This window comes from Ursus arctos, unplaced genomic scaffold (assembly GCF_023065955.2).
Source record: "Ursus arctos isolate Adak ecotype North America unplaced genomic scaffold, UrsArc2.0 scaffold_21, whole genome shotgun sequence".
Lineage (NCBI taxonomy): Eukaryota > Metazoa > Chordata > Mammalia > Carnivora > Ursidae > Ursus > Ursus arctos.
The window spans coordinates 50486880-50509672 of NW_026622886.1; the positions used below are offsets into that span (position 1 = coordinate 50486880).

The following is a 22793-nucleotide window of genomic DNA, read 5'->3' on the forward strand; positions in this document are numbered from 1 at the left end:
CCCCATTCCCAGGCGCCGCCCCACCACTCGCGGGCCTGGGCAGGAGTAGGGAGAAGCGCCGGAGCGCGCAGGCGGGGGCGGGGCCGAAGCCGGGGTGGGGATCCTGGCGAGCAAGGCCCGTTCCCACCCGGAGTCGCCAGCTTGGACATCCCTTTGCGACGCCGCGAAGCCTCCACCTGCAGCGCGAGGGAGGGGCGGGGCCGAGGGCGGGGCCGGGGCGGTGCCCCTGGAGCGGAGGCAGGAGCCCGAGCGCTCGCCAGGGCTGCGGCTGCTGCAGTTGTCCTAGCGGGTGCTGGGGCAGAGGGCCGGCGGGAGACGGCTGGCGAGGAGAGAGATTGCGAGACACTTGAAAGACCTGCGACACTCGAGACCAGAGACCCGCTGTGGGAGACCTGCGGCTCCGGGCGCGAGCGAGTTTTCTTTCGCTCGTGGGGAGCGTGCCCGGGGTTCGCCGCATGGCCGGGACTCCGGGCGGTGTTTCTCGGGGCGCCCCCGGGATTTGTTACCTTCTTGGCTCCCTGCTGGCCGGACTGCTCGCCCCGCGGGCTGTCGCCTTCAATCTGGACGTGATGGGCGCCCTGCGCAAGGAGGGCGAGCCGGGTAGCCTCTTCGGCTTCTCGGTGGCTCTGCACCGGCAGTTGCAGCCCCGACCCCAGAGCTGGTGAGTCACCGCACCCGCCCAGAGTACCCGTGCCCGAACCACAGATTTCCCCCCAACCCCTCATCCCATCTCTCAGTCTTCCAAACCCACGACGACTCAGGCTATGCCCAGCTATCCCATACTTCAGCCTTGCCTTATCTGTCTTGACGTACCCTCAGGGCCTGAGACCCGGGGTCTTGCTTTGGGGAGAAGTTGGAGAGTGAGGTTCTTGCCTTGGCAGGTTTCCCCCAACTTGCGTCCTTGCTTCAGTCCCAGGGTCTGTGACTCCCCTCCTTTAGAGGGCTGGATTCCCTCAGGAAGGGGGACTGGACATCTTGTCTCTGCTTAGGGCAGGAGGAGAGGGAAAGGACAGAGAGGTTGAAGACACCATGGGATGGAGGGTAGACTCCAGAAATAACTTCCCGTCAGAGCATTGCCATGGGGTGGAATGAAGACAGTAGGACACTGGAGGCCAGGAGAGCCCTGCCATTTAATTCTGTGGCTCGAGACCACGGGAAGGTTGGAAGAGGACCTGGGAGGGTATGGCAACCTGTACTAGATGGTTTGATGATAGATTGGCAGGAAACAGAGCCCCAAAAGTTGTAGCAGCGGCAGCCCAGCAGCAGCAGCAGCAGCAGCAGCAGCAGCAGCAGCAAGAGAGAGAGACATCCAGGAGGGATGCTGGCCAGGTTGTTCCCCTTCCTCCACCTCAGGAAATTTCCAGGTCTAGGAATCTCAGCAGTGGGGGGAAGCAGGGAGGAGTGAGGGTCAGAGGATAATTCTAGTTATTTTCTAATCAGCTCAGGACTCTTGGGAGATGGACACATATGTGTGGGGTCTGTGTCTGTCATGTTTCCTGTGCTATTGGCTCCAGCTACATGTATGATTTTAAAGAGAGAGACAAGGGGAAGAAAGCTTCCCACCCCCTCCTGCCAGGGGGCTTTTCTTTCCTAGGCTGGTGCCTAAGCCACACTAAGTGTCCATTACTGGGATCAATGCCGTCCACTGGGATTGTCTTCTCCCCGATACTATTGGCTTGGGGGCAGAGGGTAGGGACAGGAGCTTATTTCTCTTCCCCTGCTTGAGGAGGAGGGGCTGGCTCTAATCTTTTTTCTTCCATTATCCCTGTCATCAGGGAGCATGGTCAGTGGTCCCACAAACTTTGGGAGAGATAGAAAGCAACTGACTTCATCTCTTTTTCAGCCTTCTATCCGCTTCCTACCTCATCTCTGTCTCCCTCCCTCCCTTCTTCCCCCATCTGCCAGAGTTCCAGGACTGGAGGCCTTTTTAGGACATGCTGAACTCTCTGAGCTATTTCCAGGCAAATTCTAGGTTATTTTTAATAGCTTGGTCTCTTGTTATTTCCCCCTCCTCTCTGAAGGTGGCCCCTGATTCAGTCTCCCAGAGCCAAGCTCGGGGCCTTCCTGGAGGAGCCCGACTGCCTAACCCTGCTTTAGCTTTCGCAAGGGGTGCTCTGCTGCCTGGTGGCACGTGAGAGACCAGGTCCTTGCTCAGTCCCTAGCTTTTGAGTTGCAGGTCGCCTTCACCAGCATCCACTGATGGAAAGGCCTCACCTGTTTTGATGTCTTTCACTTTTGCCCCTGGAGGAGTCTTTGAAGTCTAACCTTCTTTGTCCTGTGGCTTCAGGTTCATTTATATCTTTCAACTGTAAAACGGGGTTAAACAGTAGTACTACCAGAGGGAGTTGTTGTGGGGTTGAAGAATTCTTAGTATATATAAAACCTTTAGAATAGTGCAAGGCTCAGAGGGAGTGCTATGAAAGTGTTAGCGCTGTTATTCCTGTAGCGTGCTCCACAGAGCTAGAGAAGAGCTTTAGTGCCTTCCTCAAGCCTGGACCCAAAGGCTTGGCTAGATCACCCTGGTTGAGTCAGCCTTCGGGCCAAGCACCCTCCCCAGAGGGCCACCCAGATTGAGAGTCCGGGAGGGCAGGCCTCGGGTGAGAGCCCGGGAGTGTGTGCAGAATTGAGAGGTGTGGTGGTAGGGGGCTACTCCTTTGCTTCCACTTAGTCAGGCTCCCAGGGAGTCCCTCTGCCCCCAACTGCCAACATGTTCTTGCTTTTGCCTGCAGTGGCGGTAGCTGTGGCTCCTGTTCCGCCCAGACGCCTGGCGTGGCTGGGGACGGTGGGATGAAGCCAGAAAAGTGTGTGGCTGGGGCAGAGGTGGAGGGACTGGAGAGGCTGCGTGTGGGAACTCTTGTTCCAGGAAGGGTGGGCTGGTCCGTTCTCCACTGAGAGTGAGGCTGGCCATACGTACGCGCACCAGCTTCTTTCCTCCACGTGGACCCCTTCCCTCCCCGTTCCCCCTACTCTGGACCTCTAGGGGAGATGTGAGCACTGGACACTGATATTAGCTTCTCCTGGTGCTTAGCTGTGTGGTGACCTGCTGAGACACTGGTAAGAGACCCCAGTCCTCCAGGAGACGGCCGTCTCTGAGTTTGGAGGTGGGGGGATGCTGCGGACTTGTCTGAAGGTTGGCCATCCCACCTGGTTTCCTTTTCTGGGTGGGGTATCCTCCCCTCCCTTTCCTCCTGTTCTTTTTCTGGAGGGCTCTGTCTCAGCGTTCTGGAGACAGCCAGTCGTCGGTATGGTGGAAAACGCATGGGTTTTGGAATTAGGCGGGTGTGGATTTGAATTCCAGCATCCTACTTAATGTGTCTCAGTGAGTTTCCTCATCCAAAAGACAAGAAAAGAATCCTCACATAGGATTGTCGTGAAGCTTAAACGAGAGAAGGCTTGTGAGTTGCCTAGCCCGATATCTGGAGCAGGCCGACGTTCGTTCCTCACGTCCCTGGCATCTAGCTTAGGGCCTGACCCGTCGTAGGTGCAGAATAATAATATTACGTCCTTGTCTCACGAGTGCCGGCCACAGGCCGAGGCAGATGATAGGTTCTCAGCACATAGTTGCTAATGAATGCCAAACGCATGCCCTCTTCCTTGCCCCTCCCCACCCGCTCCTCTCTCTGGACACTGGCTCTGACGCGGGATGACAGCTGCTAAGAGACCAGAGCTGTGGGAAGGGAGAGTGGCTCCGTGCCCTCCCCTCCCCCTCAGAACTGGCACAGTGCCCCATCGATGCCTGTCTGCAATATTGCCTGACACAACTTCGAGCCTTGTCCCCCAGCAACGGAGAGGGAGGCAAAGAGTGTGGGACAGAAGCCTTGAGGTTTGCCCTGCTTGCGCTCCTGAGTCTTTCCTTCTGCGAAGAGAGATCCTCGTAGTCAGCTGGGTGCCAGTCACCTCACCTTACCCCTTCCTTCACTCCTGGCCCGGAGATCAGCCCCAGGGGACCCAGGCAGCCTCCATTCCCAGCACAGTCCTTCCCTGGGGAAGAAGCCTTGGCTGTGATCATGGAAAATTGTCCTGCCAAGAAAGTTGTAGCTGGGAAAGTGTCTGAGGGGGAGGTAGGAGAGAGGAGAGGGTGGGGGCAGGGACGGTGGGAGGAATGGGGAAAATCATGGATGTGGGGAGGAGAGGGAACCATGGGGAAGGGGATTCAGGGTATGGGCAGAAAATGGGGGCAAGATTGGGGACAGATGAGAAACTTGCCCTACCTCCATGCCAGCTAGAGTGACTGATAGAATCCCGGGCTGGCAGTGTTGTGGGGGATGGGGTCTCTGATGGGTCCCTGATGAAGGGTTGGGGGACAGGCCCATATCTAGCCCCTTGCCAGGCCTCTGAAGCTGGTCCCTGGGCCACCTCGTGGTGCCAGTCTGGGCCCCTGTTACTTTGGCTCTCAGCATTCTTGGCATTTCTGGGAGGGTTCCAACTGGACCGGGTTTGAGGAGGAGGGCAGAGCTTGGGGATGGGGCCAGGAAGTGGGTAGGGAAAGCCTGGTCAGGAACAGGTGCTGGGAACAGGCGGTTCTTTCAAACCAGCTACGCTGGCCAGGCCGCTTGGTTTGGCGTGCTAGCGCACATGTGTGTGTGTGTGTGCGTGTGCGTGTCTACGGTGCATGTGGATAGTATGTGCACATGTAATGTAACGCTTGCACGGCCGAGTCGCCAGGTCTCGGGGAAACTGACTCCCGGCCGTCCTCCTAAGTTCTTCGACATCCGCTTGGTTCTGAGGGGTCAGGTCTGGGCAGTGCTGGGGAGGCACAGCGCTCTGGCTGCTAACTCTTGCCCCTGCCCGCTGTGCAGGCTGCTGGTGGGAGCTCCGCAGGCCCTGGCTCTGCCTGGGCAGCAGGCGAATCGCACCGGAGGCCTCTTCGCTTGCCCCCTAAGCCTGGAAGAGACTGACTGCTACAGAGTGGACATTGACCACGGAGGTGTGGACCCCTGCAGGGTCGGGGGGGGGTATGGCACAGGACGGGGAGGAGAGGACTCGGCCTCCTCTTCCCTCTCCTCATTCCCACTGTCCTGCCTCCAGCTGATGTGCAGAAGGAGAGCAAGGAGAACCAGTGGTTGGGAGTCAGTGTTCGGAGCCAGGGACCCGGGGGCAAGATTGTCGTGAGTACCACTTCTTGTGACTGTATGCAAGGTGGGTGCCAGTGTGCACGTGTCTGTGGTGTGTGCACGCGCACAGGCGTGCTTACAGAACACAGGTGGGCGTGTGTGGTATGATGGCCTGATACCCAGGATCAAAGGTATAAGACGTGGTGCCTGTCCTCATAAATTTAAAACCATCTAAGCATCCATCTGTCCATTTGTGACTCTTACTGAGAACCTTTAAAGCGTCAGGCATTGTGCTGGTTACTGAGAGAGGAAACGTAAAGACGGAAAAGCCCCGTCCGTGGCTCAAGAAGCCTGCCGCAGTGTTCTGGAGACTCTCGTTCTCTGTTTTTCTGTGTCTGTTTCCCTCTGTATCATCATGAACACGTGCAAACACAACTAATAATCTGAGTCACCGTGGGGCAGAATATGGTTAATGTTTTTCTTTAATTTTTGAAATTTTTATTTATTTGAGAGAGAGAGAGATAGTGAGAGAGAGAGAGCATGAGCAGGGTGGAGGGGGAGCAGTCTCCCCGCTGAGCAGGGAGCCTGATGCGGGACTCGATCTCACAACCCCGAGGTCATGACCTGAGCCGAAGGCAGACGCTGAACCCACTGAGCCACCCAGGCGCCCCAGGATGTGATTAATGTTAGTGAGCGGTACCGTCCCCAGTATGTGAAAGTCCCAAGGAGGCGTGGAGAGAAGACTCCTGCCGGGGTAGTGGAGGTAGAGCTCAGCCAGCCTGTCAAGAAGAAACAATGCTGCTGGAGTGGAGAGGGGAGGAAGTTCCTCACAGGCAAAGTGGTGGCACTTGCAGAGGTCCAGAGACAGGACGAGCTTGGCACGTCGGGGACGGGCACATAGGGCGTCCTGCGTGCTGGGGCCTGGGTGCCCGAGCAGACTGTGGAGCAAGGCTTCTTCCTGCCAGCGCAAGGGAGTGAGTGCAGGTGGGACTGGTGTGTGGATGTTGCCTCACACCGGGCTGGGTGGTGGTGCCGTGATGTGTGTGTCTGTGTGCTTGCCACACGTCTGCTTGTGGGCTGCGTGGCTCCAGCCGTGACCGGCCCACACGGGGGATGACCCCGTGTCGTTTCCTCCCGCAGACCTGCGCGCACCGGTACGAGGCTCGGCAGCGAGTAGACCAGATCCTGGAGACCAGGGATGTGATTGGTCGCTGCTTTGTGCTAAGCCAAGACCTGGCCATCCGTGATGAGCTGGATGGTGGGGAGTGGAAGTTCTGTGAGGGGCGCCCTCAGGGCCATGAACAGTTTGGGTTCTGCCAGCAGGGCACGGCTGCTGCCTTCTCCCCCGACAGCCACTACCTCCTCTTTGGGGCCCCGGGAACCTACAACTGGAAGGGTGAGTCACTCCTCGGGGAGGGGAGAAGGGAACCGAAATGTCCTCTACCCTCAGAGATGGGATTGGGGCAGCACGTGGCCAAGCATGCCCACACGTTCCCTGCCATGTCGCCCGGGGCACCGCCACGTCTTCCACCCCCATCATGCCAGCCACGCACACAAATGGGGGTGTCCCCTCTCCTTCGAATGGCGGAGTGTTCCCCACCATGCTGGCATGAGCCCCCACACGCACGGCTGTTCCGCTCGCTCCAACACTTCAGCCCCACCTCATCACTCCCATTCCCGTCTCCGCACGCTGCCACTGGCTGCGCTGACACTCGGTGAGTGGGGTGGCGAGCCTGTGGGCCCGGAAGCTTGGGCTGGGGAAGGGGTAGAAGTAGGGCTGCAAAGGAGAGGAGGGGCTTCCCTGTTTGCCTGTCTCACCGGCATCTGGCCTGAGGGTGGTCCTCGCTCCCTGCCCCGGGCACTAACAGGTCTGTCCTTGCAGGCACCGCCAGGGTGGAGCTCTGTGCGCAGGGCTCAGCGGACCTGGCACACCTGGACGACGGGCCCTACGAGGCGGGGGGTGAGAAGGAGCAGGACCCCCGCCTCATCCCGGTCCCTGCCAACAGCTACTTTGGTAGGGACCCCTCCCTGGCCCGGAGCTGCTCTAACCCTCTGCTCCTTTCTCTTGTCCTCCCTCTCCATGCCCCCACCCTTCTGTCTCTGTCTCTGTCTCTGTCTCTGGCTCTGGCTCTGGCTCTGGCTCTGGCTCTCACCCTTTCTCTCTCTGTCTTCCTGTCTCTGATTCTTATCTCTCTGGTCTCTTTGTCTCTCTCATATTCTTTCTCTCCCTCTTCCTCTTCTACCTCCTCCTTCTTGCCTTTATGTTTGGCTCTGTCTCCCCACTCTGTGGCCCCTCCTCTGGATGTCCCTTCCCTGGTGTCTCCCCCCACCTGCCCCCCGCAGGGTTGCTCTTTGTGACCAACATTGATAGCTCAGACCCTGACCAGCTGGTGTATAAAACTTTGGACCCCGCTGACCGGCTCCCAGGACCAGCCGGAGACTTGGCCCTGAATAGCTACTTAGGTTTGTAAGCTCCCACCATGTCCCCCTGGGCCCTGGGGGCTTGGCTTGGCCTCCCCTCCTCTCCTGCCCTGCCCTCACCAACACACACCCAGGGAAATACACATAGGGCCCAAATTTCAAAGAAGATGAAGATGCCCCGAGGGGGATGGCCTAGGGGGCTGTGAGCGGGATTCTCCATGGAGGAAGAACCAGGTGGGCTGAGACTGTACTGGGAAAGAAGGAGGGTAGAGCTCTAGTGGGACTTTCTTTGAGGGATGGATGGTGGGCACATGCCAGAGAAAAGTCTGTCCTTGTTGGTAAGTCCCTCTCATTGTCTTGTTTGTAACCCTCTGTGAAGGGGGAGGAAGCCAGGCCTGGGAGATGTTTGGGTGAATCAAGTTCTTTCCCACTCCCCCTTCTCTCCCCACTATCCACACGAAGACTTCTTTTCCCTGCCAGCATGGTGGGAGTGGGGGCAAAGAAGTTGCATTAGATGGGGCTGGAGCCTCCTGGGTATGCAGAGGGGAGAGCAGCTCCCTGGGGGTCCTAGGCGTAGTGCCCTGCTCTGCTCTTGCCCAGCTGGCTGGCCTTCCTAGCCACTGCCTTTCTCTTTCTTCCCCAGTCCCCGAGGCTGACCTCATCGCACTTCTTGTGCCAAACTCCAGTCTCTGGGTGTGGGAGGGCTGCCAGGCCTCTGGAGGGGGAGGCAGAGCAGTCCAGCTGTGGTGTGATAACTTGGAGGGCACCTGTACCTTTTGGCTCCAGACCTGTGAGGAGGGGGCAGAGTGGGAGGAGCCTGGGCACACCTTGGCTCCTGAGTCTTTCGGGGAGGGCTCATTGGAAAGTCACCCCACCCAGGTTTCTCCATTGACTCGGGGAAGGGTCTGGTGCGTGCAGAGGAGCTGAGCTTTGTGGCAGGGGCCCCCCGTGCCAACCACAAGGGTGCTGTGGTCATTCTGCGCAAAGACAGTGCCAGCCGCCTGGTGCCCGAAGTGATGCTGTCTGGGGAGCGCCTGACCTCTGGCTTTGGCTACTCACTGGCTGTGGCTGATCTCAACAATGATGGGTGAGAGTGGACACAGGGGAATGGAGCCTGAGGGAGGCTGGGCCTCTGGCATCTTTCTGACCCCCGTGGCTGGGGAGGGAGCCACACTGACTGTTTCCCTCTCTCCGTAGCTGGACAGACCTGGTAGTGGGTGCCCCCTACTTCTTTGAGCGCCAAGAAGAGCTGGGGGGTGCCGTGTATGTGTACATGAACCAGGGGGGTCACTGGGCTGGGGTGTCCCCTCTCCGGATCTGTGGCTCTCCTGACTCCATGTTCGGGATCAGCCTGGCTGTCTTGGGGGACATCAACCAAGATGGCTTTGCAGGTGTGACTGGGAACTGGGAAGCCTCAGGGGAAGAAGGGGCAGAGGCAGGGATGGGGAAGTGCCTCAGAGGTCCAGGGGGAGGCCTTCTGAGGGCTCTGGGAGAGAGGCAACCTGGGTTGGCATCTGAGCTTTACCATTTACCAGCTTTGTGACTTGGGTCAAGTAAGCTTTCTGAGCTGGTAATATCTGCAGAGAGTAGCTAAGAGGCTTAAAAATGATGAGTGTAAGGTGCCTGGGACTTAGTAGCCTCTCAGTAAAATAGAAAACATATTATACGGAACTGAGTGACTGAGGGAAAGTTGGGGTCTGGATGACCACACCCCCCCTCGCCCCACCCTAGCCTGATTACCTTTTTCCCATACCCACAGATATTGCTGTGGGGGCTCCCTTTGATGGGGATGGGAAAGTCTTTATCTACCATGGGAGCAGCCTGGGGGTTGTCATCAAACCTTCCCAGGTGAGGGGGTTCGTTGGGATGAGGTGTGGGGGCAGTGGGCGTGGGGGGAGTCAGGGGGCACAAAAGCAGAGGGCAGGGGCGGAGCTGGGGGTGGTGGTGTGCGGAGCTGACGGTCCGGTCCCGCAGGTGCTGGAGGGTGAGGCCGTGGGCATGAAGAGCTTCGGCTACTCCCTTTCGGGCGGCCTGGATGTGGATGGGAACCGTTACCCGGACCTCCTGGTTGGCTCCCTGGATGACACCGCGGTGCTCTTTAGGTGAGCTCCTCCCTCGCCTCTGCGTCTCCCTCCCCGAGGCCAGCCCCGTTCTTTCCCTGCCTCAGAGTCTCACGCGTGTGCTCGGCTCCCCATTCCCCAGGGCCAGACCCGTCCTTCATGTCTCCCATGAGGTCTTCATTGCTCCCCGAGCCATCGACCTAGGGCAGCCTAACTGTGCTGCTGGCCACTCGGTCTGGTGAGATGGGACCCAAGGGGAGGCAGGGACATTTCAGGGTCCACTTTCCCCCATTCTCCCTTTCTCCGCCCAGTGTGGGCTGGGCCCTGGGGCGGGGGCAGGCGCGAGGCGTTGGCCCCTCAGCCTTGCCTGGCTCAGGAGCTACTCTTGCCCCCGCAGTGTGGACTTGAGGGTCTGTTTCAGCTATATTGCAACCCCCAGCAGCTACAGCCCTATTGTGGGTGAGTGAGGTCCCCCTCCCCTTTCCCGCTCCACTGGGTTTCAGGGTGGGTCTCTCCGAGGTGGAGAGAAGGGCATCTCAGAGACAGGGTCAGATTAGAGCAGTTCCTCAGCTCACGGGCTCCTCTCTTCTCTCCACATGCCACAGCCCTGGATTATGTGTTAGATGGAGACACAGACAGGAGGCTCCGGGGCCAGGTCCCCCGTGTGACCTTCCTGAGCCGTGGCCCAGATGACCCCAAGCACCAGGCCTCAGGCACCGTGTGGCTGAAGCACCAGCATGACCGAGTCTGTGGAGACACCATGTTCCAGCTACAGGTGGGCCTGACCCGTTGGCCTCTGAGGGTCACTGTCATTGCATGGTTTCTTTTCTTTGATTCCTTTCAGCTTCTTGTCCAACATGTTCACACCTCATTCTTTGATCTCAACTTTTGGGAAGCCTGTCTTATGGGCTGACCTCTTCCTCACCTGCTGCCTTCTTGTGTCTTCTACCTTCTGTGTCCAGAGTACAAGTCCTGTCCTCCCTGGAGATGGAAATGGCAGGTTCCCTTGTCACACCTGGTCCTCAAAGCCCTAGATCCTGGTCTCCTCCCTCTTCCACCCCAGTCGCTCTCCCTCTCCCTCACTCTGGTCTCTACCTCTCTCTCTTCATCTCCTCAAGCTTCTTGCCGGGTTTCAGAATCTGTCCTAGGTCTTTCTGGGGCCTGAGGATTGTTCTAGTATCCATGTCCATCTTTCCTCTTCCCAGGAGAATGTCAAAGACAAGCTTCGGCCCATTGTGGTGACCCTGTCCTACACTCTCCAGACCCCACGGCTCCGGCGACAGGCTCCTGGCCAGGGGCTGCCCCCTGTGGCCCCCATCCTCAACGCTCACCAGCCCAGCACCCAGCGGACAGAGGCGAGTGCAGATCCTGGTTTAGCTCAGGAGAAGGAGCTGGAAGGAGTAACGATCATCAGCTCTCACAGTGACAAGCGTTCATAGCCTCCAAAACTCACACGCTACCGCAGCAGTTCCTCATGTCTCCAGGTGCTGTGACAAGTAGACCACAAAATGGAAAGTGGCTCAAGCGATCCTGTGTTCCTAGAGGGGACACTGGCCCTCCATTCCACGCATTCATTCAGGAGCCCCAGCTGATGGGGTCTGCCATCTTGAGATGGGGCCTCCCTCCCTGTCAGCTGGAAGGGGGGCATGAAGCTCCTTGTATGGCTCTCCCGGTGGGTCTGGAAGCGATGCCCTTCCCTTCTCTTCACATTCTAAATCCGGAATTGGTTACAGCAAGGGGGGCTGGGGAGGTGTGGTCTCGCTGCGGGCTGGCCTGCTGGCCTCAACCTCAGCCTCTTGGCTTGCTCGTTTTACTGAGGAGGACGTGGCTCAGGGGGGTTCAGGGACCAGCTCAGTATCACGCAGCGGATCAGCAGCAGATCTGAGAGTTGAACCCACGTTGCTTAATCTTGTGATCCTCTGCCCGACTGTGCGCCTCGGAGACAGAGTCACCTCCTGCCTCACCCCTACGAATGACCCTTCCCTCAAATGTCTCCCCAGATCCACTTCCTGAAGCAAGGCTGTGGTGAAGACAAGATCTGTCAGAGCAATCTGCAGCTGGTCCAAGCCCGCTTCTGTGCCCGGGTCAGCGACACGGACTTCCAGCCTCTGCCCATGTGAGGGGGGCAAGGGGGTGGTGGTGGGGGGCGGAGGGTGGGGGGGTGGGAAGGCCAGAGTCCAAGGAAGAAAAGCAAGCCGCCGCAAGGGGGCCAGGCCGAGGGAGGGGCTGAGCCTGCAGACGGAGGGCGGAGGCTGGTAATTCAGACGATGAGGGCCAGTGCTGGGGCCACAGAGGCTCTCCTGGCAAGGAGTAACACGCCTTCACAAGACAGAGAGTACTACACAGTTCACGCACAGCGCACTGCTGCGTCTTCCCAACCCAGGGAGGTAGGAGTTATTATTAGCTCCTTTATGCGTGGGGAACGGGGGCCTAGAGAGCTTAGGTTACTTGCCCCGAGTGAGTAAGTAGGGGAGCTTGGACCGGAACAGCGTCTCCTGGCTCCCTGGCCTGTTCTCTTGAGTGTGGGAAGACCTGAGGCTTGAATGGTGGGCAGGGCGATGTGGGGGAGCCCGTGGGAGGAGAGACCAGGGAGTGGGGCAGGCAGCATGCACCGGGTGGGGAGGAGGCAAGAGAGGACAGGCAGGGGAAGGTGCTCAGATTTAGTGTGACTGGGATCTGACTTCCAGGGATGCAGATGGGACGACAGCCCTGTTTGCCCTGAGTGGGCAGCCAGTCATCGGCCTGGAGCTGACGGTCACCAACCTGCCCTCGGATCCGGCCCGGCCCCAGGCCGATGGGGACGATGCTCATGAAGCCCAGCTTCTGGTCACCCTCCCCGCCTCTCTGCACTACTCAGGAGTCCGAGCCCTGGACCCCGCGGTGAGGGCCTGTGGCAGGGTGGGGCGGGGTCTCGGAGGCCGGGAACCCAGACTGACTTCTCCTCCTCTCCCCACTGCAGGAGAAGCCGCTCTGTCTGTCCAATGAGAATGCCTCCCATGTCGAGTGTGAGCTGGGGAACCCCATGAAGAGAGGTGCCCAGGTTGGCATGTCAGCCCTTACCCCTGTCCGAGTGCCTCTCTAAGCCCTGACCGCCCTCCGGCCCCCAGCCTTCCCCGACTCGTGTCGCTCTCCACTCTGGGCCTAGGTCACCTTTTACCTCACCCTCGGCACCTCAGGGATCACTATTGAGACCACAGAGCTGGAAGTGGAGCTGCTGTTGGCCACGTGAGCCTGGTGGGGCCAGGGGGTGGTGAGGGTGGGGGCTGCTGGGTTGATGTCCACTTGGATGGGGCGCTGCCGTCCTCATCTGAGCCCTTGGGGTGGCGCCTGTGCCCCATCGCCCACGGGTGCTCCTGTCTACACGGCAGGATCAGCAAGCAGGAGCTTCAGCCCATCTCTGTGCGAGCACGTGTCTTCATTGAGCTGCCGCTGTCCATCACAGGGTAAGCTCTGTCCGAATGGACGCATGGGCTGCAGCGGTGGGCATGGCTCCTCTGAAGCCCTGGCCTGGGCTCTGCCTCTTGACCCTCCAGTCAGCCAGGCCCCGGGCCTCCTCAACCCTCTGTTCTGACCCTCCCACGCCAGGGTGGCCATTCCCCAGCAGCTCTTCTTCTCGGGTGTGGTGCGCGGCGAGAGCGCCATGAAGTCTGAGCGGGATATAGGCAGCAAGGTCAAGTATGAGGTCACGGTAAGTGTTCTGGGGAGGCCCCTGGTCAGGCCCCTCCCTTCTTGGCACAGAGAGAGGCTGAGACATGTCCCAAGGCTGTGGTTCTTCTACCCTGTGGTGGCTTGATGGTCCAGTGAGTTCAAGGCCTCTGTTCACTCCTGGACCTTGACTGTGGGCAGGTGTTTGTGTTGGGGCCTCGGGTGACCATTTCCTGGTCATCCCTGCATGGACATCTTACCTGTTGGTCTGGGTAGGCCCTGAGGGTCCAGGGAGGCTTTTCTGCCAGGGGCTTTAGCTGGGGGATGGGGACAGTGGGAGAGGGCTGATGTGTCTCCTTAGAACTCTGCCCTTGCTTGGCTGGGGCCTCCCCACCCTTGCAGGAGCATCTCCAGGTCTTCCTAGTTTTGGGGTAGGCAGAGAATGATGTCTGGTGGGGTCTAGGATCCCAAGTCTTTGTTGAAACTCTGCTTCCTGAAGCCTTCCCCTCAGCCCTTGTCCCCTCTGTCTCTGCAGATTTAGGGCCCATTTAGAAACCGAGGGCCCTCCCTTCACACTCCCTTCTGCCCGCAGGTCTCCAACCAAGGCCAGTCGCTGAACACGCTGGGCTCTGCCTTCCTCAACATCATGTGGCCCCATGAGATTGCCAACGGGAAGTGGCTGCTGTACCCCATGCGGGTGGAGCTGGAGGCTGGGCAGGCACCTGGGCAGAAGGGGCTGTGCTCCCCGAGGCCCAACATCCTCCAACTGGTGAGGCTTAGGCAGGGCGGTCAGGGGGGTTAGACTTTGGGAAGGACGTTGTGGGGGCTGTGGGAGGCTGTGGGGGCCCGGGGGAAGGCAGTGGGGAGGAGAGGCCATCTCAGGATTGCTGTGTTGGAGGGACGCTCACTGTGCCCGCTCCCTGCACCCAGGATGTGGACAGCAGGGACAGGAGGCGGCGGGAACTGGGGCAGCCGGAGCCAGAGAAGGATCCTGAGCAGCCGGAGCCCAGCACATCCTGGTGGCCGGTGGCCTCCGCGGAGAAGAAGAGAAACATCACCCTGGTGAGGGCGGGGCCATCGCGGGACAGTCCCAGGGAGGGGCGGGGCTGTTGGTGATGTGACAGGATGTGAGGGACGTGGAGCTTCCAGGTGCTGGGTGTCCAGGAGGCTGGCCTGTTGAAAGGCGTCACGGTCACCCACCTGGAGCGAGTTGACAAGACCGTTTCTATCACCACCGCGAAGCAGCGGCTGACACCTCGGGTCCCTCTCTGACCACTAAGTATTCACCTGGAGAGGGCCCTTGGCCTGCAGCCAGTTACCACACAAGTACTTGTTTTGCGTAGCTTTGTTAAGTGGATGTATTGAGCCAGTGAGCACGCGCTCTGTGCTCATCCCTTGCAGGACGTGTGGGCAGTGAGTGTGGAAGGGGCAGAGTGGGGGGCATTTGGCCTGGTTGCCAGGAGGCAGAAACCCAGGTGTGGAAGGGTGAATAGAAGGAGTCAGAGAGACCGCTGGCAGGGGGATGTGAACAGTCGGGCCAGGCCTGGCGTCGTCTGTCTGGAAGGGAGCTCCACTGTCACACCCTGTCCCTCACGGGGGCCCTCAGCTTCCCTGCTCCCGGAGGGCATGGCAGGAGGCAACTCGAAGGCACGTGGAGGCAGCGTGGGCTTGCATTATGGTCGGTTCCCTGTGATGGGTATTGTCCTGCCTTTTCCACGTGACTGATTTTCCCTGAAAGGACTCCCTTTCTAATAAGAACTTTGAAATTGATTCTTTTACTTAAAATTGCTTTCAGACAAACTGACCGAGGATTCTTGAGCTGCTCAAAAGGGGCAAAATAAAAGAGGATTCAAAGAATTCAAATGCTCTCAAAGCCCTTGTCCTGCACACAAAGTGTGGTGACTATAACACAGTTTTTAGGCAAACTGGATCATCAGGTGGGATTGGGCCAAATGGATGTAGGTCAGACCTGGAAGGAGCAGGACTTAGGTCCCTGACCCCCAGCAGCTGCTGGGGGACTCCTCCTCCTTCAATGGGTTTGGGCTTAGCATAGGAGTGCGGCTTTGTCCAACATGGACTTGGATTCAAAGATCTGTTCTGTCACTTCCCAACTTTGCTAGCTGTGTAACCTGAGCCAGGGCCCCCGGCCTCTTTTTTTTTTTTTTAAGTGTTTATTTTTAAGTAATTTCGACACCCAACGTGGCTCTTGAACTCACAACCCCAAGATCAAGAGTCTCATGCTCCACTGACTGAGCCAGCCAGGTGCCTCTCTCTCTCTCTCTCTCTCTCTCACTCTTTAAAAGTAATTTCTTTGGCCAACATGGGGCTTGAAATCATGACCCTGATGTCAAGAGTTACATGCTCTACAGACTGAGACAGTCAGGCACCCTACACCTGGCCTCTTTGAACTTTATTTCCTAGTTTGGAAAATGGGGATGATAATAATTGGCACCTTGCAGGACAGCTGTAGTAAGTACCTTGCAGATAGGAGGTGCTCAGTAAACGGGACCGTTGTTATATAACATAAGCCTTAACTGGGGAGGCTACTCTGTTGCCACTGTAAGAGACCTCCTCCCTGCTCCTCGTGCATTTCAAGGCCAGAGTGACCAGATTTGGGGTAGGCTGCTCTTTTGGACCATGGGGTTAGTTTGGGAAGACTTCCTGGAGGAGGCGAGTTTGAGGTCGGGTAAGGAAAATGGGAGAGAAGTAAGTGAGGAACTAGGGCAATAGGGGGTCCAAGGTGTGGGAGCTCATGGAGGGATGGAGTGAAATCTCCGAGCAGATTCTGTGTCTGTGTGAGCACATATGTGAAGGTGCTGGGCCCTGGGGAAGATCAGTGGGCTGGGGCCAAGTGGCTCAGAGCCCGGCCTGTCCTGGTCTCTAGGACTGTGCCCGGGGCACTGCCAACTGCCTGGTGTTCAGCTGCCCTCTCTACAGCTTTGACCGCGCCGCCGTGCTGCACGTCTGGGGCCGCCTCTGGAACAGCACCTTCTTGGAGGTAAGAGCACCGTGGCAGTGGGGCTGGCGTCTTCTTCCCCAGCAGTCCCCGCGGGACTCACTGCTCTTTGGGCCTTCTCCCTGTCCAAATGCAGCACACTCTTAACCCAAGACAGGCAGAAATGCCCTCTGCGTGGGGCACCATTCCACTTAATTTCGGGAGCTGGGGCGGGGGGCATGGGGCATTGAGGAGAAGGTTGCCCTTCTCCGCTCCCTTAGGAGTACTCCGCTGTGAAGTCCCTGGAAGTCATCGTCCGAGCCAATATCACGGTGAAGTCATCCATCAAGAACTTGCTGCTCAGAGACGCCTCCACAGTGGTGAGCTGCGGGCCTGGGGAAGTCGGGGCGGGGAAGCTCTTCTTTCCCTCTGCGCTAGCCCTTGTTCCCCGAACCCTTCGCTCCCCAGATCCCGGTGATGGTTTACCTGGACCCTGTGGCCGTGGTGGCAGAGGGAGTCCCCTGGTGGGTCATCCTCCTGGCCGTGCTGGCCGGGCTGCTGGTGCTGGCGCTGCTGGTGCTGCTGCTGTGGAAGGTGAGGCTGGGGGACGCGGGGCTGCTGGGGCCGGGCTTCTCTGTCCCACCCGCTCTCTCCTTTCTTCCGCCAATCTGCACGGAACGCTTGTATGTCCCAGGGACTCTGTCAGGCTCTGGACGTTTCCGAGAGAAGTCAGATGCCGATCTTGTCCTCTGGGGTTTGACAGTCTAGTGCGGGAGGCGAGCCGTGTAGTAAGGACCAGGCAGAAGGCACTAGGCAAGAGAGTGCCGTGGGAGTTCAGGTGAGAAAGCTTGAGAGCAGGTGGCTTAGAGGAAGGTGGGGTCATAGGACCTGGATGTGGGAGATGAGGTGGGTGCGACCATGAGAGGCAGGGCCATGGAAGCGGGGAAGTGGGGGCTGACTTAACGAGAGTGTGGCAGGGCAGGCAGGGAAGGCAGGGGAGGAAACTGTGACCAAGAAGACACAACGGCGTGGAGAACAGCCTCCAGGGGCGGCCTCTGGGACTGAACTCAGAGCTTCCACATACCAGGCTCTACATGGAACCGTCTTTGTACGCAGAGTGTAGACAGAATCCCATTGGGTCTGGGTTCTACCTAAAAGCACACAAGTGCACATGTCAGCACAGGCAATCACATCCACCAGCCATCGTCAAACCCTGAACTGCACGCCACGTCTGGGCTATGGGGACCAGGTGTGCCTTTGGGGCCCTCTGGAGACCTGCCGCCAGTATCCCCGGACCAGCTGCAGACCAAGCGCACTGTTTGGCAAATGTGAGTCATCAATGGACCAGGTCTCTGGATGAGCATTCACAGCGTTGGGAACCTGGCCGGTCTTCAGGGAGGCAACACCTTCGTGAAACTGTTTCTAGAATCCCTGCTCCCTGCTTTCTTGGAAGGGGGACACAGTAGAAATAAGGGTCCCCATCCCTCCTGAGTCTCCCCATCCTCCCCCTCTTTTGCTCTCCTCCTCCTTTGACATCCCAGTGTGGCTTCTTCCATCGGAGCAGCCAGAGCTCATCTTTTCCCACCAACTATCACCGGGCCCATCTGGCTGTGCAGCCCTCGGCCGTGGAAGCTGGGGGCCCAGGGACTGTGGGGTAAATGTTGTGTGTGTGCATGTGTGTGTGTGTGTGAGTGTGGATGTGTACGTGTGAGTAGGGCCCCCAGCACTCGGGACCAGGGTGAAGAAATGAGATTGCACGAGGGTGGTGTGAGTTCTAGGAACGGGTGGGAGGTAATGATAAGGGTGAGCGTGTAAGGGTGCGTACACACAGCCTGAGGCATGCGCAAAGGGGTGGCCGGGCTCACGCCGTATGAGCATGTGCGAGTGCTGGAAGGTGCCATGCATGGCTTTTCTGTGGGCATGAGTGTGCAGAGACGAACGGGCAAGGACATGGCGTGCAGTCTGAGCATGTAGGAGCCTTGGGTGGTCCCGAGTGTGAGTGTGCAAGGGGTACATTTCCACCTTGGTATGGAAGGACCAACGTGTTCATGACGTAGGGAGGGGTGAGGCCACTGTATTCATGGATGACAGGGCCCTGCGCCCAGGAAAGTGCTGTTTGAGTACACGGGGAGTGTCTGAGGCCTGAGAGAAGTCATTCCGAGTACGCAGGGGTCTAGGAAGCCATTTTTGGGTCTCAGATCTCGTTTGTGTTCTGGGGCATGCTATTGGGTCTCTTAAAAAGCTTGGGTGAGGTCAGGGTCCTGCTGTTCCATCTTCAACCCCCTCTTTCAGGAGCCAAGGGAGATGTCCTTGGCCCCGCACCTTTGGCCCCTCCTGGTCTTTCTCTTGCTGTCAGTGAGGACCTGGGGGCCCAGCATTAACTGTGGCACCTGTGGGGGCTGCACACCACACCGGATGCTGTCCGACGCAGCTCCTTTCTGCTGCAATCGGTACTTTCTGTCCACTGATGGTGGATGCAAGGCGCTGTGCTGTGCTGGGCATCTGCTCCAGGGGCCTCAGCCCCACAGGCTCCTCATGTCTGGCCTGGGGTCCTTGCAGATGGGATTCTTCAAGCGGGCGCGGTACCCCGAGGCCACCGTGCCCCAGTACCACGCGGTGAAGATCCCGCGGGAAGACCGGCAGCAGTTCAAGGAGGAGAAGACAGGCACCATCCTGAGGAACAACTGGGGCAGCCCCCGGCGGGAGGGCCCCGACGCGCACCCCATCCTGGCTGCTGATGGGCACCCTGAGCCAGGCTCCGACGGGCATCCCGTGTCAGGCACTGCCTAGCTCCCTGTGTCCCAGCCTGGCCCGTGGATCCCTCCACCCTTTCCCCAGACGTGGGTCCTTGGGGTGAAGAGGGTGGAGTGGGTTGCTGGTGTCTCATCAGCATGTGACAGGATCTGCTTCCCCAGGGACATAGGCATCTCCCCACCCCCTCAAGGAGCGCCCCCCAAGACTTCCCCTTAGAATACTGTGAGATGAGGGCAGTAAATCAGGAATAGGGTTGTGGGGTAGGGGGAGAAGGGCTGTGATGTCCTGACGCAAATGTGGGAGAAAGGACCTTGATCCCTCCCGCTCCCATTCACCCTGTTTAATAGGACCCCAAGGACCTGTCCCCCTGAAAGTGCCTTAAGACCAGAGGGATGGGGAGGAGATTGTGCTGCTGACTCAGGGGCTCTTCCCTCCCTGGTTCCCCTCCCCTCTGACCTTAGTTTGCTGCATCAATCTAGTGGATTTTGCCTATTTATTAAAAAATATTTGAGGACAAAACCTCCGGCTTCTTTGCTGAGTCCTGCTCCCCCCCATCCAGGGTCTCCAGGAGAGGACTGCTTCTCTCTGCACCCCCACAGCTCAGGACAAAGGTGGTAGTGGGAGGGAGGGCTGGGGGCCCAGCAGGGGCACATGTATCATGACTTTTGTGACCAGTTCCTGGAGGCACATGGGTGTGGTCTCAGACGAAGGGGAAGGGGGACCTTTACTATGGTAACAAGGGCAAGCGACAGGGAAACGCCCTAGCAGTGGGTGGGCAAAAACTGGGAGACCCAGTCTTGGAATTTTCAGTCAAGGATATGACAGGACATCACTTTCCTCCCTGTGGTCAGGTGAGGAATAGAGCTTCTTCACTTTGGAAGGAAGGAGTGAAGTTAGAAGCCGGGGCAGAGACGGGGGAAGGAGGAAGAGGGGGTGGCGGGGGAACGGCTTCTCTGCCTAGATTCCTCTCAGTAGAAGACAGATTAGCCTGTAGGTGGGATTGCTCTGGCTGGAGGCAGGACTTGGGGAAGGGTTATTTCACAGCCTTTCCCATGATGTGGGGCCCAATTGGCAACCACTTGAAGGGAGGGGGCTGGTGTTCCATTTGGAGTTGAGAGAACTGGGCACTCTCGAGATCCTTCCAGGTCTCTCTGGTGAGGCAGCAGCCATCCCCAATGTGTTTCCAGGTGGGCTCTAGGACTTGCTGCCACAGGAAGGCCCAGCTTCCCCGGGGCTCAGCCACATGCTCCCAGAATAAGAACACTCCTCCCTGGGATAAAAGAATTCGCGTCACTGTTTTGTTCCATTCCACAACCTTCCTCTCCCCTCACCTCCGCCCTGCTGACCGTGCCGGTGGAACCTCTTGGCGAAGCGGGGGTTGCTGGTCAGCAGGGTCAGGAAGCACATCGTCACTCTGCTCCTGACTGTTTCTGTAGCCCCTGGCTCCTACCCTCCCACTCAAAAGCGCATGTGAAGAACCTTCCGGGGGGGTGACTGGTGAGCAATTGTCAAAGGATGGCCAGAGGGACAGGCCAGCCGAGGGCAGACAGATGGGGAGCTGGAGAGACAGGAGCAGAGATCTCACTGTATACAGAGACCTGTCTTACGAGACTCAGACGCATGTACCCCACCTTATCCTTTGGCCCACATCCCAGGAAAACCTTGCACGTGACTCGTGACTAATGCTGGGGTTCCTTCCGCCCTTCTCTCCTTGCTGAACCCTCTCTAGGTGATCTCACGCACCCCCCGTGCTCTGCATTTACCAGCTACAAGCTGGTAACTTCCACGTCTCTGTGTGCAGGCTGCATCTTTCTCTGACTTCCTGCTGCCTCTGGGTTTCCTGCCTGCCTGTCTCAGCGGCACCTCAGACCTAACAAGTCCCAAATGGATTTCTCTCATTTCAGCAACTGGCACTTCCCTCTACCCTCCCTCTTCCCCTCCACCAGTCACTCATGCCAGAAACCTGGAACCCATCCTCAACTCCTTTCCACACCCAGTTCAAAATCTTACGGATTCTATGTCCTTTAATATCTCTATCTAGAACCCTTTTTTATTTTTCCCCCCTCCTCCACATCCTGCTTAATCCGCTCAGATCTCCACGTAAGCATCACTTCCTTAGGTGTCTCCCCCACCTTGCCCCCCCAACCGCCGCATTAGGTGGTTCTGTGGGGCTTCCACAGCACCCTATCCGGCCACATCGAGGCCCCGGTCATGTTCACTGTTCACCAGCAGGTGGGGATGGACCAGTGTCTGATGTGTTCACACACCCAATTCCCTGTGCTGCATCTGCCTGGCCCGCGCCTGCCCGTCCCTGTGGGCTCTGCTCACCGGCCGCAGCACTCTCTGGACCTCCTGCAGGACCCTCCTTGGGCTCTGCACGGAGCACAGCACCAGGGTGCTGACCACCACATCCATGCAGCCATCCTCCAGCCCTTTCATGTCCTCTCCGGCAGCCACCACAAACTTCTCGTACTGGACCTGCCTGTTCTCAGCCATGCTCTTGGTCAGGAACCTCTCGAAGTGGGGGTTTGGGTCCAGGCACGTGACCCTGCAGCCCGCCGGGTAGAACTGGAAGTTGGCACCCGTGCCGCAGCCCAGCTCCAGCAAGGCCACCTTCCCGGAGGCTCCCATAAGGCCCTTGATCTGGCCAAAGAGCTCCCGCTTCTTCCTCTCCATCTTGCGGTTGCACTGGGCAGTCAGCAGAGCCATGAAGTAGGGGAAGTAGATTTTGCACAGGGGCCGCCAGCAGCCCAGCAGAGCCATCAGGTGCAGGGGCAGCGTCAGGAGCAGCACCAGCAGCTGCAGGAGGCGGACCAGGGCACCCATGACACAGCGGCTCGGAGCCCTGCTTCCGTTGGGGCCGTTGGGGCACTGGCCTCTTCTTTCTCTCCTTCACCGCGGACAGGAGTCTCTCCTCCCCCTGTGATAGGACTTCGTTCCCTGTGTCCTACTTGACAACTTTCTCTTTGACAGGGTGGGGAGGGTGTATGGAATCCCTCCAGAGGGCAGAGGTCCTACGGCCCCATAGTTCTACGTGGGGTGAAGGAACAGGTGGTGCTAGTGTCCTGAGTTCTGGGGTGCTGTCAGTTGAAGGTGAGGTGTGCTGAGCATTTCAGAGAGGAGTGGGAAGGGCGGAGGGGGACAGGTCTCAGATCGCAGCTTCATGGGGGCCAAAGGCTGGGACAGAGCTGACTCATGGGCATGTGCTGGCCTCATTCTGTCCCCGGGATCTGCTCAGGTTATGCAAGCTGGAAAATCTGGTTGGGTTCCCTTGGCACACCCCCAGGGCTCTGTAAACTGTAACATGCCTTTGCCCCAGTTAGAAGCCAAGCACAGAGGATTCAGGGTAAGGCCCGATTGGTCAGAAGGAGGAGGGAGATTGCAGGTCAAAAGAAAGGCATTTTCTCAACTGGTGTTTATTATCACATTCAAGACCGCAGTGCCCCAGCAATAGAAGAAGGGAGAAAAAGGCAACACAGGGAAGAAAAATCAGGAAGCCCAGGTCCCAGTGTTAGTTCGACCATTATAACTTGCTGTGTTTCTTTGGGCAAGTCTTTTTACTTTCTGGGCTCCAGTTTCTCAACTCTAAAGTGGAGAGAAGAGAGATTGGATGAGCCTTCCATGGTTTCTAAGGTCTCCTCCTGCTCCTACCTTCGTGTGATTTAAGGAGAGTGGGGGAAGACAGGGAGGTTTCCGAGCTGTCCTCACAGTCCAGGACGGTGCTCCCGAGGCTTCGGTACCAGGCTGCCACTGAGGCAGAGGAGTCTCAGAACCCAGACTTTGGGGTCACAGGCATCTTAGCAGAAAGTCCCCAAATTATTAAGCAGTGGCTTCTCTTGGGGGGAATCTTGGGGGAAGCTCCCCATAGACAGTCCCACAGGCTGCCCACCAATTGCATAATGGCCAAAGGAAATTTTGTATAGA

At 58.2% G+C, this 22793-nt stretch overlaps 2 protein-coding genes across 10 annotated transcripts; one reads left to right on the forward strand and one right to left on the reverse strand.

The window, feature by feature from the left end:
• Window positions 1-207: 207 nt before the first annotated feature.
• On the forward strand, window positions 208-19388 carry ITGA7 (integrin subunit alpha 7). Of its 9 annotated transcripts, none has more exons than XM_044384735.3 (27): window positions 233-661; window positions 4800-4927; window positions 5029-5108; window positions 6195-6450; window positions 6937-7068; window positions 7398-7517; window positions 8355-8562; window positions 8673-8866; window positions 9235-9323; window positions 9450-9577; window positions 9678-9773; window positions 9933-9994; window positions 10141-10310; window positions 10741-10890; window positions 11536-11651; window positions 12223-12415; window positions 12495-12575; window positions 12681-12760; window positions 12904-12978; window positions 13121-13223; window positions 13773-13949; window positions 14111-14242; window positions 16065-16178; window positions 16397-16495; window positions 16584-16709; window positions 17657-17769; window positions 18408-19388. In XM_044384735.3, exons 1-27 carry the CDS (start codon window positions 456-458, stop codon window positions 18472-18474), a joined length of 3495 nt encoding a protein of 1164 aa, XP_044240670.1. In that variant the 5' UTR covers window positions 233-455; the 3' UTR covers window positions 18475-19388. The 9 variants fall into 9 exon arrangements, with proteins under 9 accessions (XP_048073824.1, XP_026356117.1, XP_026356118.1 ...); XM_044384736.3 differs by having other exon boundaries at window positions 18675-19388; XM_048217867.1 differs by lacking the exon at window positions 6937-7068 and having other exon boundaries at window positions 208-661; window positions 18675-19388.
• On the reverse strand, window positions 19344-22068 carry TMT1B (thiol methyltransferase 1B). Its single transcript, XM_026500334.4, has 2 exons — window positions 21198-22068; window positions 19344-20139 (listed from the first exon to the last, which is right to left on the reverse strand). The coding sequence occupies exons 1-2, from the start codon at window positions 21693-21695 to the stop codon at window positions 19903-19905; spliced, it is 735 nt and encodes a 244-aa protein (XP_026356119.1). The 5' UTR covers window positions 21696-22068; the 3' UTR covers window positions 19344-19902.
• Window positions 22069-22793: the final 725 nt, after the last annotated feature.

Excerpts from the sequence above, each read along its gene's own strand:
- TMT1B (XM_026500334.4), bottom strand. The coding sequence starts at position 21,695 with ATGGGTGCCCTGGTCCGCCTCCTGCAGCTGCTGGTGCTGCTCCTGACG. Across the intron at positions 20,140-21,197 it reads TCCAGAGAGTGCTGCGGCCG|GGAGGAGTGTTCTTATTCTG; the intron begins GTGAGCAGAGCC and ends CTTTTATCCCAG.
- ITGA7 (XM_044384734.3), top strand. The coding sequence starts at position 456 with ATGGCCGGGACTCCGGGCGGTGTTTCTCGGGGCGCCCCCGGGATTTGT. Across the intron at positions 4,928-5,028 it reads AGTGGACATTGACCACGGAG|CTGATGTGCAGAAGGAGAGC; the intron begins GTGTGGACCCCT and ends TCCTGCCTCCAG. Across the intron at positions 12,979-13,120 it reads CTGCCGCTGTCCATCACAGG|GGTGGCCATTCCCCAGCAGC; the intron begins GTAAGCTCTGTC and ends CTCCCACGCCAG.